Source organism: Microtus oregoni, unplaced genomic scaffold (assembly GCF_018167655.1).
Source record: "Microtus oregoni isolate MIOR12 unplaced genomic scaffold, Mior012 000015F_ref0000493, whole genome shotgun sequence".
Taxonomy (NCBI): domain Eukaryota; kingdom Metazoa; phylum Chordata; class Mammalia; order Rodentia; family Cricetidae; genus Microtus; species Microtus oregoni.
The window spans coordinates 2952425-2967593 of NW_024543074.1; the positions used below are offsets into that span (position 1 = coordinate 2952425).

The window sequence follows — 15169 nt, forward strand, 5'->3', positions numbered from 1 at the left end:
AGTGCAATTAATTATGCCCATCCAGCCTGTGCCGTGAGGACAGGGATGGGGAAAGTGGGCTCTGGGGCTAGTAGAGCCAGACATTAGCTTTCACAACCTCTGGCATTCACTACCCCATGAATCATACCTGCTTACTGGAGGCTGCGTCAAGGCCGAGTGGGCAGTGACGTAAAAGAGTAAGGTGGGGACTAACAGTTGCTCACCTTGAGTCTATAGGAGCTGGTAAGGAACCTGAACAAAATGCATCATCAGCCGCACCGGACTTCAGATCCTTCAGTCTGGTCTCAAACTAGAGGCTCCACAGAAGACACTGAAGCTAAGTCACAGTGACTGTGAGAGCCTAGGTCCACTGGGATAGAAAGGAGTGAGGAAGTTTGCATTAGTGGAGTAGTAGTAATTTGAGCTGTATTAAGGCCAGACACGAGACACTGCTTCTTGGCCCAGCGCTGTGGGTTTGTTGGTGTCCTTTTATGTGTTGTTACTCAGGTTATCTTACTGGATAAAAGATAAATCCGGGGAGGAGGGGGGCAAGGAAAAACTTGGGATGAAGCTTTTTTTTTTTATAAACAAAATTGTCCAGGTTTATTCACAGGCAGGTCCCCTTCTGGCTGCTGCTGTTGTCCTCTCCACACTGTCAAGGGAAGCCTTCTCTGGCCTCCTCAGCTGAGATCTCCTGCGAGTAGAGATCTGTGAAGAGAGCTGGCAGCCAGTAGTGGGCCTCTCCTGGAGCCTGCAGGTCCAGCCAGGCTAGGCCTTCCTTTAGCAGGTGTTCCTGGAGAGAAGAAGAGGGCTGAATTGAGGAGAGGGATTATGGGTACCTCTGAAGAGCTAAGCAGCCCCTCATCCACTTTAGCACATGCCTGCCTTTGTTCACACACCTAAATGGGAACAATGTTTCACTTTGGCCAAGATGTGAAAAAAAATGGCACCAAGTATTTTAACAGCTGCAGGAAGGTAAAGCTGCAGTGTGATAAAGATGGTGGGGTAAGGCACGACTCCAGCAGCATATGCTATATGCTGTCAGTCACTCCTCTCCAGCTCCTCAGAGGAAAATAGGGATCAGGGTTCTGGATGGCTTGGAGATAATATGCAGGGAGCAAATGGGAGGGACTAGCTTCCTAAAACAAGCTGTGTCCATATTTTATGTTCTTTCCATTTTATAGATAGAAGTGCAGAGAATTGCTGTGATATGGAAAAGGTATTCTAGCCTAGGTTTCACTAGTACAAATTTGTATATACAAAATTATCCACCATATAATATAAATTTTGTAATTACAGATAATTACCTTCAGTGGTTACCAATTTTTGCTCTGTGCTATTATTTCCAGTACAAACTATATCACTGTCTTGACTGACCAACAGCTCCAGGTTTCATGTGTCCAGGAAAGCTAGTGGGTATCATTGGTCCCTTGGTATTAAGTTTGCGTATCAAGGTAAGAGGCCAGCTTTAGGAAGCTCTGCCTTCTCAGTGCTACCACAGAAATGCTGGGCTTCCTGCTAGTGCTAAAGTAGCAGGCTTCAAGGTAGGAGGGAAAGAGCAAAGCTGCTCTTTGGGCGCCAGACCATCTCCTGTCACATACCAACACTTGCCGCGCTCGCTCTGTCTCCCACTTGAGACTGGCTTTGATTTCACTGACAGTCACGTACCCATTTTTCTGAAGGAAAGAGGGATAGGAACTGAATCAGTCAGTGTTCATTTCCTGGGGCCTAGCACCTGCAGAAAAGCAGGATATAACAAGCCTGAGCACACTGAGAATGGGAAAGTTGCCAGGAGAGAAGTGACTTTCAGGAGATAGGTTGGAGAAGGACTGGTCCAAGGCACTAAGATCCCAAGATACACCATCATAGGGAGTATGCCAAGAGAAGATTCCAGATGACTAACCAAGAAGGAACAAAGATAATCATAAATTTTTTTTTTTGATAATCATAAATTTCATCTAAATATTGGGCTGGAGAGATGGCTCAGAGGTTAAGAGCATTGCCTGCTCTTCCAAAGGTCCCAAGTTCAATTCCCAGCAAACACATGGTGGCTCACAACCATCTGTAATGAGGTCTGGTGCCCTCTTCTGGCCTGCAGGCATACACACAGACAGAATATCATATACATAATAACTAAATAAACATTTTTTTTAAATAAACATTTTTTAAAAAAAAATTTTATCTAAATATTTATATATGAAGCCCCTGTGCCACATCACCCTACCCTTCCTCCAACATTGAATGAAAGCCCCTTGCTCATTATGTTTTATATTACAGAGTTAAAAATGAACACATCAGGGCTGGAGAGATGGCTCAGTGATTAAGAACACTGGTTGTTCTTCCAGATGGACCCAGGTTCAATTCCTAGCACCCACATGGCAGCTCATAACTGTAATTCCAGTTCCAGGGGACCCAATATACATTGCAAAACACCAATGCACAAAAGTAAATTTTAAAAAACATCTTTCCTACGTCATGGAGATGAGGATGTTGGGGGATGTTTAATCTCCAGGCATGCTGAGGAACTGAGTTGGGGAGCTGGCAAAGTTTTAAATTTGTGAGGAATCTACAAGCGTTTGAGACATCAGAGGGTCTGTCTGCTCCAAGAACTTGTCTGCACGACTGCCTGCCTGACTAGACTAAGCTCAGGGCAGGGACTGTACCAGTCTCTCTGTCCTGCAGCCTAGACAGGTGCTCTGCACTGCAGTTCTCAATAAATGTCTGTTGAATGAGCACAGGCATGAGTAGTTCACAAGACAGTCTCCACCAAAGACCTGAGCAATGGACAGGTGCACACTGCTCCTGACTCCAGCCCAGGCTGCCCCTCAGTGCTTTCTAAGGCACACCCTACCTCTGCCAGCTGCAGCACAACGGTGTGATCCATATTGAGCTCAGCTGGAACAGACTGAATGAGGTAAGTGCCGCCCACGGGGATGATGCCAAAGCCAGTGCCCAGCGCTTTCAGCTTCTTGATGGCCCTGATCAGGTCGTCTCTGGAGTGAGGAAGAGCAGCTTCAAGACCCTTGGCAGATCAGGCCTGATACTCAGATGCGTAAGTGAAACTGACCGAAGAGCCACCAGGCTGGAGTGTGAACTACAGCAAGTGAGAATGCTTGTCCATCCGTAAAGGGCAGCAGCTGATTACTGCCACATTTTATGATTGTAGTTGGAAACTCATGAAGAGAAAAAGAAAACTCCCAGAACCTGTGCAGATCATACACAGCCAGCACACAAGGAGGTTCATGTCCCTTGCCAGAGAAAGGACATCAGTGGTTTGAATGCCCTTCCGAGCCCCGAGGAGCAGACTTAAATCTCTTTGAATACACCAGCTTACCTCCTCTGAAAAAACTGATGTGCAAAGAGCATGGCTAATAGCCTTCTGCCCCTGCTTTTTTTTTCAATATTCCTGGTCTTCATTGTTATTTGAGGTAGGTTTCTTGGGAGCTACATCTACAACAGCCATTTATTTATCTTTTCTTAGTTGGATTCACACAGTTGGATCATCTAGGTCAATTTATGCCTCATCACCTCACCCTCAACTTGGTCCCCAGCCTTTTTAGGTGCCTGTATTAGTCTCCTTGACACCAAATAATCTCAAACCATTAAAAAATTTAACATAGCTGGGTGGTGGTGACATACGCCTTTAATCCCAGCACTAAGGAGGAAGAGGCTGGTAGATCTCTGAGTTAAGAGGCCAGCCTGGTCTACTGAGCAAGTTTCAGGACATCCAGGGCGACACAGAGAAACCTTGGCTCGGGTAGGAAAAAAAAAAAAGTTTACTGTATACCCGATGTGGTGGCACAGACCTTTAACCTCAATACTACTAAGGCAGTGGCAGATGGAGTTCTCTGAGTTTGAGACCAACCTGGTCTACATAGTGTGTCCCAGGTTACACACTCGGGGGAAAAAAATAACCACCACACACAAGAAAAGAAAAAGGTTTTATGGGGCTAGGTATATAGTTCAAGTGATGGAGAGCTTGCCTAGCATAAGGACCTGGGTTTGATCCACAATACCACCAAACGCAGAAAAAAAGGAACATATTTTTATCATGCAGAAGATGGCGAATGGCTCTAAAGTTAGCCTTAACACTAGAGGACTAGGAGGAGGGTGTTGTGTGATCTTTAAAGTGTTCTTTCTAGCCCAGTGTACTGCGTTCCTGTAATTCCAACAGTCAAAAGGTGGTGGGGCTGGAGAGATGGCTCTACAGTTAAGAGCTGTTCTTCCGGAGGACCTGGGTTCAAGTCCCAACACCCACAAAAATCTCTGACTCCAACTCCAGGGAATCTGAAACCACCTTAAGACCTCCTTGGGCACTGTACACACATAGTATACAGACACAAACAGGCAAAAAAAAAAAAAAAAAAAAAAAACCCATACACATAAAATGTAAGGAAAAAATGTGTAGCTAGGTAGGAGATCAGGAGTTCAAGGCCACTCTGGGATCCTTCGTGAGATTCCAGGACAGTCTAGGCTACACAGAAACCCTTTCTTAAAACACTCTGTAATACCCCAAGGGACTGGAAGCAGGACCTACTGGCTGACGTCCTGAGCAAACTTGCCCCTTCCTTTCAACACCTGCTGATGTAGCTCCTCCAGAGTTATCAGACCTGTTAGAGAGGGCAGAAAGACAATAAAAACACCACTTCAGATATATGGACCCTCTTCCACTCAACCTCAAACAACAAAGGTCACTCTAGTTCGCCAACCTCTCCTAAACTAACAGGCCAGACCATAAAAGCGAGGACTGGGACCCTGTTTCCATAGGGAAGGCCCAGGAAAATCTGAAAATGAAGGCAACAGATGAACACGGTGGCTTCCCCCAGGATTCCCTCACTCAGGAGACAAAGGTAGACCATGAGTTCCAGGCTGGCCTGGGCTATGTAGTCAGCCAACCTTGTCTCAAACAACAAAAAGACGGCACCCCCAGATGACCGATTTGATTGTTGTTTCCTTTGAAACAAGGTCTCTGCCTGGTAGAGCAGACAGGCCTCCAACTATATAAGCAGAGTTGGCCTCCAACAACTCACAGTGACTATGAACTTTTTTTGAGACAAGGTTTCTCACTAAATAGCCCTGGTTCAAACAGCTAAGATATGCCTCAAGACCTTGCAGGCCTTCAGGCTATAGGATTTTAACAAAGGAAAACAGAAGAGCCCAGTCTACAAGACCGAACCAACCTTACCTCCATTCCGATGTTTTAGGGCCAGGCACACTTCAATAATCTGGACGCCCAGCTCATAATAGAAGTCGCCAACGCCCAACATCTCAGACCAAAACCCTTTTCCAGCTGAAAAAAAAAAAAAAAGTTGTATTATTCATTTTCATCCCTTCTTTTAACATTAGATTAAAGCTTCTAGCCTGTGTGAAGTCTTCCTACCTAACCCCAGGTCCTGCCTTGCTTACTACTGAAGAGCTTCTGAGCCAGTCCATGCAGAGTGCATACCTCAAGTCCCAGCGTTCTGAAGAGGGAGGCAGGAGGACCAACAGGTTCATAGCAAGTTTGAGGCCAGCCTGGGCTACATGAGCTCCTATCTCAAATTGGGAATGGGAGAGGAGCAGAATAACTCAGTAGGTAAAGTGAGGACTTGAGTTTTATCCCAGAGCCCATGTTATAAAAGCCAGGCATGGAAAATGTGCCTGTGACCCAAGGGCGAAGCAGACAAGCACATCCCTGAGACTCACTTGCTAGCCAGTCTAGCTACTATGTGATTTCCAAGCCCCGAGAAACAACAGCCAAAGTTGTCTTTTGACCTGCACCCCCACTGCCCACACACAGAAGCTCCTGATTATGCCCTGGTAAAACCCCCTCACTGTGAACTGAAAATGCATTCGAGGGAGCTATAGTAGCACACAACTGCAACCCAACATTTTAAAGCTGCAGGATATAGCTACTTTGGAACCAACCTAGTCTATATGAGATGCTGAGATACTGAGTTCAAGGCCAGCCTAGGCTACACAGTGAATTCCAGGCCAGCAGAGCTACATAATAAAATTTTCAAAAGGAAGTGGGGCGGGGGGGAGGGGGGCACACCACTGGAGATGCCTCAGCAATTAAGAGCACTTGTAGCCAGGCGGTGGTGGCGCACGCCTTTATGCCCAGCACTCGCGAGGCAGAGGCAGTTAGAGCTCTGTGAGACTGAGGTCATCCTGGTCTGCAGATTGAGTTCCAGGACAGTCTCCAAAAGCAAAAACAAATAAATAAACAAAAAAACCCAAAGTAGCCTCTACTACAGCTCCAAAGAGTTCTGACGTCTCTGACTCCAGAGAGCACCTGTACTCATGTGCACATCAGACCCCACGCTCATGTACCTCAACATAATAAAAAAAAAATCTTTAAAATACTTTCCTTTTTCTAATAAGAGGAAAGTCAGGAAAAGAGAAAAGGTGCACTACAAATTGTCCAAGGAAAGTTGATACCCACAGACTACAGCCTGCACATCAGAAGGGCACACACCATCCTCCTACATGCTCCCTAAACACACATCCTCCATATTTCCTTGCTGGCATCTAGAGAAGCCCACAGAAGTGAGGTCAACAGGGGAGCTTCTCTCCCTTAAGGGTCTTACGAGAACACCAGGCCCCACAGACAGTCCCTTACAGGCCAGAGGATCCACCCCAATGGTAGCACACATGTCTTGGAACTGAACTCGAAACTCAGGGTTCTTGCGGATCTCTTGCTTGTGCTTGCTGGCAAATTCTTCTAGGTTGGTCTTAAACATGTCCAACTGTTTTGACATCTGTTAAGAAAGACAAGCGGGAAAATCTGAGCAACCCAAGCGTAATCAAGGCTAAAGATAGGTCCCTAGCCTGGTGGCAGAGAAAAGTTTAAAATAACCAGTGTCTGGCTGGTGAGATGGCTCAGTGGTAAAGGTACTTGCTATGAAGCCTGACATTCTGAATTTTATCCCTGGACCACACATGGTGGAAGGAGAGAATCAATTCCTGTACATTTAAATTGTTCTCTGACCATCTCACATGTATTGTGGCCGAGCCCACATACTACACACAAATAAATGCAACAAAAAACAAAAAGCAGTTTCTTTCAGATCCAACACTACCCTATTTATTATGTGCTTTCTCTGTTTGTTTGGGTCCTTTTCTTGAGACAAGGTCTCATGGAGCCCATCTGGGTTTGAGCTCACTGTAAAATAGTGGAAGATGATCCTCTGGCCTGTACTCGCCAGGTCCTGAGATGGTGCGCATGTGCAGTGGTGTTCCGCTCTGTGCTCTCCCTACCTATACGTTGCACAGTTGTGTTGCAGGCAGAAGGGAGATGAGATTGTCTCCTCCATTCTAAAATCTGTATTTGTGTTCAGTATCCCTGTCCTGAAGAGCAACATGCATGTCTAATGCATTTTTCTCTTCTTCCTGGAGAAATTCATTCAGCTGAAGGTACATCTAACAATCTGTTTTTTCTTAAAAATGAAAGAATAGGATGCTCCTGCGGCAGGAAGAGTGAAGACTAAGAATTGGGATTGTATTGATTACTGAACCTTTAATCTTGTACCTCCAGATAAAGAATTGCTATGGTGGAGCATGCTGGAGCCCAAAGCCATGTATAAGCCTTAGGAGATTGTAGGATCTTTATTTGAGCTGTATAAACTCTCTCTGTGCCTGATTAACAAAGAACAGCTTTTAGGCTACTGAGAGGAATCACTCCTGGTCCAACATCTCCTCATATTTCACAGAAAATTACTCCAAATCTCTGTGTCCTCTTAATAACCTCTCTCAGTTAAAGCTCATGTGCCATCTTCCCTAGAAACAAGAACTTTTTAAATTTTATTTATTTATTTTTTGATTTTGATTTTTCAAGACAGGGTTTCTCTGTGTAACTTTGGAGGCCACGCTGGAACTTGCTCTTTAGACCAGGTTAGTCTCGAATTCACAGAGATCCCTATCTGTGCTGGGATTAAAGGCATGAACCACCACCGCCCAGTCTTAATTATGTATCTCTTAATATTTATTTATTTTATGTGTGCATGTTTGAGTCTATATACGTGTACCACATGTGACGGGTTTTGGATGCCCTGGAACTGGAATTACAGGCACTTGTGAGCTGCCACGTGTGTTCTGGAAATCAAACCCGGTCCTCTGCAAGAGCAGTAACCACTCTTTTTATGAGACAAGGTTTCTCTGTGTAGCCCTGGCTGTCTGAGAAGTCTCTCTGTAGACCAGAATGGCCTCGAACTCATAGAGATTCACCCTTCCGAGTTAAAGGCAAATGCCACCAACACCCTGCAGGATCTGACATGCTTCAGGCTTCTGCAGGCACCTGCATGTATGCATGCGAGCATGCTCACACATCAACACAACAATCTGTCTTTTTAAAAACTTAAAATGGAGCCGGACGGTGGTGGCGCACGCCTTTAATCCCAGCACTCGGGAGGCAGAGACAGGCGGATCTCTGTGAGTTCGAGGCCAGCCTGGTCTACAAGAGCTAGTTCCAGGACAGGAACCAAAAGCTACGGAGAAACCCTGTCTCGAAAAATCCAAAAAAATAAAAAATAATAATAATAAAAACTTAAAATGGCTATGCGGTGATAGCACAGGCCTTTAGTCCCAGCACTCAGGAGGCAGAGGTAGACAGATCTCTGTGAGTTTGAGGCCAGCCTGGTCTACAAGAGCTAGTTCCAGGACTGGCTCCAAAGGCTACAGAGAAACCCTGTATCAAAAAACAAAAACAAAAAATGACATGTTAGGTCTATTTTTCGTAAGATCAAGGGCACATTTAAGGCTGAGCCACCTCCTCCGCTTCACGAGTCACGATACCCTAGCGCACTGTGAATCCACACACAAAAAGGGTGATGCTAGAGAAGGAACCTGCATCAACTCTCCTGCGCATGCCCAGTGTTGTAAATGTCGGGTTCAGCAGGTCAGGCGTATTCTCAGTACTGTGAGATATTTAATAGAACCTGGGAGTTGAAACAGCTCAGTGATGGCACACATGCGCAGCACATCCCAGGCCCTGGGTCTGACAAAGAGCCCCCTAATGACAACAACAATAACAATAATAACAATAACAATAATAAAAGGATTTGAGTGCGGTGCTGTACTTGAGTCCCGGCAGTTGGGAGGCTGAGGCAGGTGGATATCTGATTTCAAGGCCAGCCTGGTCAACACAGCTAGTTCCGCAGCACTGATACACAGGGGGACCCTAGCTCAAAAAAATAAAAAAGTAATAATAAAAAATAAAAAATAAAGGAAAGAAAGGGCCGGGAACAGCGACTTTAATCCCGCACTTGGGAGGCAGAGGCAGGAGGATCTCTGTAAATTCAAGGTCAGCCTGGTCTATAGAGTGAGTTCTGGGGCTGCCAGGACTACATAGAGATAGTGTCTCAAAAAAAAAAAAAAAGGTGCAAAATATCAAAAAAAGGCGCCTGCTCAACAGACTGTTTAACCTTGAACAACACAATTCTTTTCAATCATTGTGACTAAAGATTATCGTTTAAAATGGCTTATGTAATAGTATGATCTAGAAAACTTTCTGTTTCACTTCTTTAGACACGCTTCGTGGATCCAACTTGTTTACACTTTCCTATTGCAATGCTATTTGCAAATAAATATCACCATTCTTAGGGAGAAGTTATTCTGATTTTTAAGGAAAATGTGTTTCAATTTTTGTTGTGCTGAGAACGGCATTCAAGTGCATGTTAGGCAAATCCTCTAAATCTGAGCTACATCTCCAGCACACTGATTTTTTTGTTTGTTTTTTGAAATCTAGGTTGACATGGAACTGTAATGAGGCTTGAACATGACCAAACACATATGTAAGGAAAACAGAGGTCCGGGAGTGATGGGTAGCATATGCTACTCAGGAGACTGAGCCTGGGGAACCAAGCACAAACTGGAAGCTCAGCCTGGGCAGCAAGGTGAGACCCCCATCTTAAAAAGTAAAACAATGAAAAGGCAATAATCAAGTAAAATAAAAGGGAAAACGGGGAAAACACACAAGTCTAATCACTCAAAAATCTTAGCTATTATTAGCGAATCCCTAAAACGAAATCTGGATTTGAGTGACATCCAATGTTTAGTTCAGTCTAGACAGTCTATAACATCAAAACTATGCTGAGTAGTATTGTTCGATCTCCGTTTCTGACTCGAGCCTGACAATTACTCACCTGGGCCAGCTGGTCCTCGGCCAAGACGGTCCCTCGCTCCTTGTACTTGGCCTGTAAGACAAAAAGCCCGGCATGAGTTCAGACAGTGAGCGCTAAGGCTCCCATTGTGCTGCCACAGCTTTAGTACGTAGGGGTAAGGATCTGTCTTAAATAATGATTTCATCGGCGGCTTCCTGACACTCCAGGGCACTCATTTCGGAGCTCCGGAGAAGCCTGTCTTCTGCCAATTGTTAGAAGGCGATTTAGGAGAAGAGAACTCCGCTCCGGGAGAATTAGATGTTTCGCGGGGAGAGTAGGCTGCGGCCCGCCCTCCTCCCCGCTCACCTCCGCGAGTTTCTTCTTGGCGATGGCGCCAGCTCCCACCCCGCGCCGGTGCATCCCCACCACGGGCCGGCGGGCCGCCCCGCAGCCGGGACACCAGCTCTCTGCGTCCCTGGTTCTCCTGCCGGCTCCCAACGCGGAAGCCCGGTGCCTTGCGTCATCCGCGAGCGCCGGAAGTCGCGCGCCACTTCCTGCCGCGAGTCTTGCGCGGTGAGTGCGGGGGCGGGGCGGGGGGGCGCCTCGCTTTTAGCTGGGGCCATGTTGCACGAAGCCCTGACTACGTCGAAGGCGCGAACCCTGGTCTGTGTTGTATTTCTCTATGCATCCACGAACGTGGGTGCCTGCTGTTCTGAGGCTCCAGCGCCTAGAGAGCAATACATGCTTCTGGGACATCACCAAATCTTGTGTTGACCATGAAAGGAGCCATTTTTTTTCCAGACAGGGTCTAACAATACATCCTTGGCTAGGCTGGAGTTCACGTTGTAAGCCAAGCTGGCTTCGAATTTACAGAGATCTGTCCATACCTTAGAATGTTGGGATTAAATGCATGTGCCATTACGCCCAGCTGAGGGATTAAAGATGTGTTCCACCACCGCCCAGTTTAGCTGTACATTCTTAATCTAACTCAAAATCTCTGCAAAAGAATTCAACAGGTAAACTTTATTAAGTCGGAAAGCGTTCTGTGCTGTGGCAGACCGGCTTACTGCATGGACTTCTTGTCTGCCTCTCACAGGCAGTGTGATGCACAGTTAACACTTGCTACCATGTTAAAGAGCTGGTGAGGCTTTAGATGAGATCACTGCAATTAAAAACTAAATAGAGAGTCTTTTACATTGGCTGGCTTGTAGAAAGAACATTATACAAAGGGAGAAAAAAGTATATAACTCTTTTTGAGTCTTTGTTGTTCCCTTAAAATATCCAAGACCCCACAAATGTAGATCCAAACTTCCCTCTGAGATATTAAATCCTTAGCCAGGCGGTGGTGGCCCATGCCTTTATTCCCAGCACTCAGAAGGCAGAGGCAGGCAAATTGCTGAGAGTTCGAGGCCAGCTTGGTCTACATAGTGAATTCCAGGACAGCCAGAGCTACACGGAGCAACCCTGTCTCAAACAAACAAAAATGTAATTTCTATCTGGTAAGTACAACTGTAATTCAAGCTCTTGGAAGACAGAAGAACCAGGCGCTCAAGACCAGTCCTGGCACCCACTTCCCACACAGGCAAACACTGTTGTTCTTAAGAGTTCACATATAGGGACTGGAGAGATGGCTCAGTGGTTTAGAGCTATCTTCCAGAGGACCAGGGTTCAGTTTCAGCACCCACATGGCAGCACACAGCTGTCTGTAATTCCAGTTCCAGGGGACCCAACACCTTCACACAGACATACATGCAGGCAAAGCATCAATGTAAATAAAATAAAAATAAATTATTTAAAAAAAAGAGTTCACATATAGAAAGAAATTAACACAAAGATAATTTTAGCTGGGTGGTGTTGGCGCATGCCTTTAATCCCAGCACTTGGGAGGCAGAGAGTTACAGAGAAATCCTGTCTCAAAAAAAAAAAAAGAAAGAAAGAAAAAATAATTTTAAATGCCTGTCATGGTGGCTTCATGCCATTAATCCCAGCACTCAGGAGGAAGAGGTTAGCAGTTCTCTAAGTTGGAGGCCAGCCTGGTCTACATAGTGAGTTTTTCTTTCTTCTTTCTCTTCTTCTTCTTCTTTTTTTTTTTTTTTTTTTGAGGCAGGGTTTCTCTGTGTAGCTTTGGAACGTGTTCTGGAAGCTACTATCTCTTTTTTTTTTTTAGATTGGATATTTATTTAGTGTGTTGTGGAAAGGAAGGGGAGAGGGAAAGAGAAGGGGAACAAGGAAAGAATAGAGAGAAGAAGAGGGGGAGAGGAGAGGAACCCTGGCAGCAGCTACCTCTTTGGGAGAGAGCTGGAAAAGAAAGGTGGAACTAGCAATTGTAGACCAAGCTAGCCTTGAACTCACAGAGATCCTCCTGCCTCTGGGATTAAAGGTGTGAGCCACCACCAACCAGCCCATAGTGAGTTTCAAAACAAGAATTACATAGTGAGACCCTCTCTCTCAAACACAAAAAAACAATAAAAATGTGAAATATAAAAATAAATATTTAATAATAATAGTGATAATAGTTTTTTTTTTCCAGACAGGGATTCTCTGTATGGCTCTGGCTGTCCTGAAATCTGCTTTATAGACCAGGCTGGCCACAAACTCAGAGATCTGCCTACCTCTGCCTGCTGAGTGCTGGGATTAAAAGGCATGTGCCACAACTGCCTGACTAAAACCTATTTTTATTTTTTTTATTTTTTTTAAAGATTTATTTATTATGTACACAGTGTTCAGCCTCCATGCCTGCAGGCCAGAAGAGGGCACCAGATCTCCTTACAGATGGTTATAAGCCACCATGTGGTTGCTGGGAATTGAACTCAGGACCTCCTGAAGAGCAGTCAGTGCTCTTAACCTCTGAGCCATCTCTCCAGCCCCTAAAACCTATTTTTAATAAATCCTAAAGGCTTCACTAAATATAGTAATAAGAAGAGCACTCAGCATCAAAAGACACTTGCCTTGATGCCAAGCCTGATGACCAATCAGAAGTGGCATCATTGAACCCACGTGGTAGGAGAGAACCAACTCTTGAAAGTTGTCCTCTGTCCTCCCCAAGAGCTCCAATGCACACACATGGATGCAAACATGCATGCCCATGCACACAGGAATACACATAAATAATAAATAAATGTAAAAACTACGTAGTAAGGATGAAGGCACAGCTCAGCCTTTAGTTGCTGTGTGGCTCTCGCCCAGGGAGAGGGGAAGAGGAAAATAAACCTCCGAGCAATGAGGTTTATTGCATGGTACAGACCTCAGAAGCTCCAGAAGATTAGAAGGGAAGAAACAAAATCACCAAAAATGCATGAAAATTTAGAAGTCATCCAGACATGGTGTAGCACGCCCTTTTAATCCCAGCAGTTTGGAGGCAGAGGCAAACAGATCTCTGAGTTCAAGATCAGCCTGGTCTGACCAAATCAAGTTCCAGAACAGCAAAGGCTACCAAGAGAAACTCTGTCTTGGAAAATAAGGAGTAAATAATGATGATGATGATATTAATTTCAAAAGTCTAAAAAACTTAAATATTTTTAAATTTTTTTTATTTATTATGTATACAATATTCTGTCTGTGTGTATGTCTGCAGGCCAGAAGAGGGCACCAGACCTCATTCCAGATGGTTGTGAGCCACCATGTGGTTCCCGGGAATTGAACTCAGGACCTTTGGAAGAGGAGGCAATGCTCTTAACCACTGAGCCATCTCTCCAGCCCCCTATTTTTAAATTTTATATGTATGTATGTTTTGCCTGTGTGTATGTATACTGTATGTGGTCAGTGCTCTAAAATGTCAGAAGAATTCCCTTGGGGCTGGAATTCTAGACAGTTGTGAACTGTCTTGTAGATGCTGTGAATGGAATCCCAGGTTCTTTGAAAGAACAGTCAGTACTCCTAATTACCTCTGAACCTACCCTCCAACCACTCCCCCAAAATAATTAAATTCAAATTGTATTTGTAAAGAATATATAATTTTGGGTTTTTGAGACAGGATTTCTTTGTGTTTCTTTGTGTTCTGTAACTTGCTGTTGTGGACCAGGCTGGCCTTGAACTCACAGAGATCTGCCTGCCTCTGCCTCCCAAATACTGGGATAAAAGTTGTGCACCACCATTCCAAGTTAAATTTCTGTTTTAAGATAAAGTCCAACTGTGTAGCCCTTGCTGCCCTTGAACTCACTGTATAAGCCAGACTGGTTTCAGACTCAAAGAGATCTGCCTGCCTCTGCCTCCAGATTGCTAGGATTAAATATGTGGGCCACCACACCTGACATTTTATTTTGTCTTGAGGCAAGGTGTCACTACATCATCCTGTCACTGCAGTCCAGGTTGCCTCAAACTTGCAGCAATGTCCCACCTCATTGTCCCCAGGGCTGTGTTTCAGGCCTGCACCATCCCTTTCAGACCTGAGGCCTGACTGCTACCTAGCTCTTGTATGTACTCTCCACATTGCTTGCCTTCATATTGATTGACTTTTTTATTTTTTAATTTATGAGTTTGTATGTGCGTCTGTGTGGGGCTATACATAGGTGAGGCCAGAAGGGCATGTTGGATCTCCTGGAGCAAGAGTTATAGGCCAGGCCGGGCGGTGGTGGCCTTTAATCCCAGCACTCGGGAGGCAGAGGCAGGCGGATCTCTGGGAGTTCGAGGCCAGCCTGGTCTACAAGAGCTAGTTCCGGGACAAGCACCAAAGCTACAGAGAAACCCTGTCTCGAAAAACCAAAAAAATAAATAAATAAAAAAAAAAAAAAAAAAAAGAGTTATAGGCCATGTGAGCCACTGGGAGAAGGTTCTCAGAACTAAACCCGGTTCTCTCATTCTTAGCACTAAATGCTCTCTCCAGCCCATTCATTCCCTGGCATGTCCCCCAGTCTCACCTTAAATGCCATTTTCTCACCACATTACACCTAGAAAGAACTATTCTGGCTGGGCGGTGGTGGCAAATGCCTTTAAATCCCAGCCTGGTCAGATCAAGTTCCAGGACAGGATCTAACGCTACACAAAGAAACCCTCTCTCAACAGCCAATCAAAATAACAAAAAATAGGACTTTTTCTGTCTTTCTTCAGGCAAATCATCACGCTGTGTGGTTAGTAGTGTGTGTGTGTTTGAAGATGAAGGCTTGCTGGCTGTG

General features: G+C 45.1%; 1 protein-coding gene across 1 annotated transcript; it reads right to left on the reverse strand.

The window, feature by feature from the left end:
• Positions 1-551: 551 nt before the first annotated feature.
• Snf8 (SNF8 subunit of ESCRT-II) lies at positions 552-10563 on the reverse strand. The gene is made up of 8 exons (XM_041664194.1): positions 10425-10563; positions 10101-10151; positions 6581-6719; positions 5165-5269; positions 4517-4589; positions 2831-2972; positions 1581-1655; positions 552-772 (listed from the first exon to the last, which is right to left on the reverse strand). The coding sequence occupies exons 1-8, from the start codon at positions 10476-10478 to the stop codon at positions 635-637; spliced, it is 777 nt and encodes a 258-aa protein (XP_041520128.1). The 5' UTR covers positions 10479-10563; the 3' UTR covers positions 552-634.
• Positions 10564-15169: the final 4606 nt, after the last annotated feature.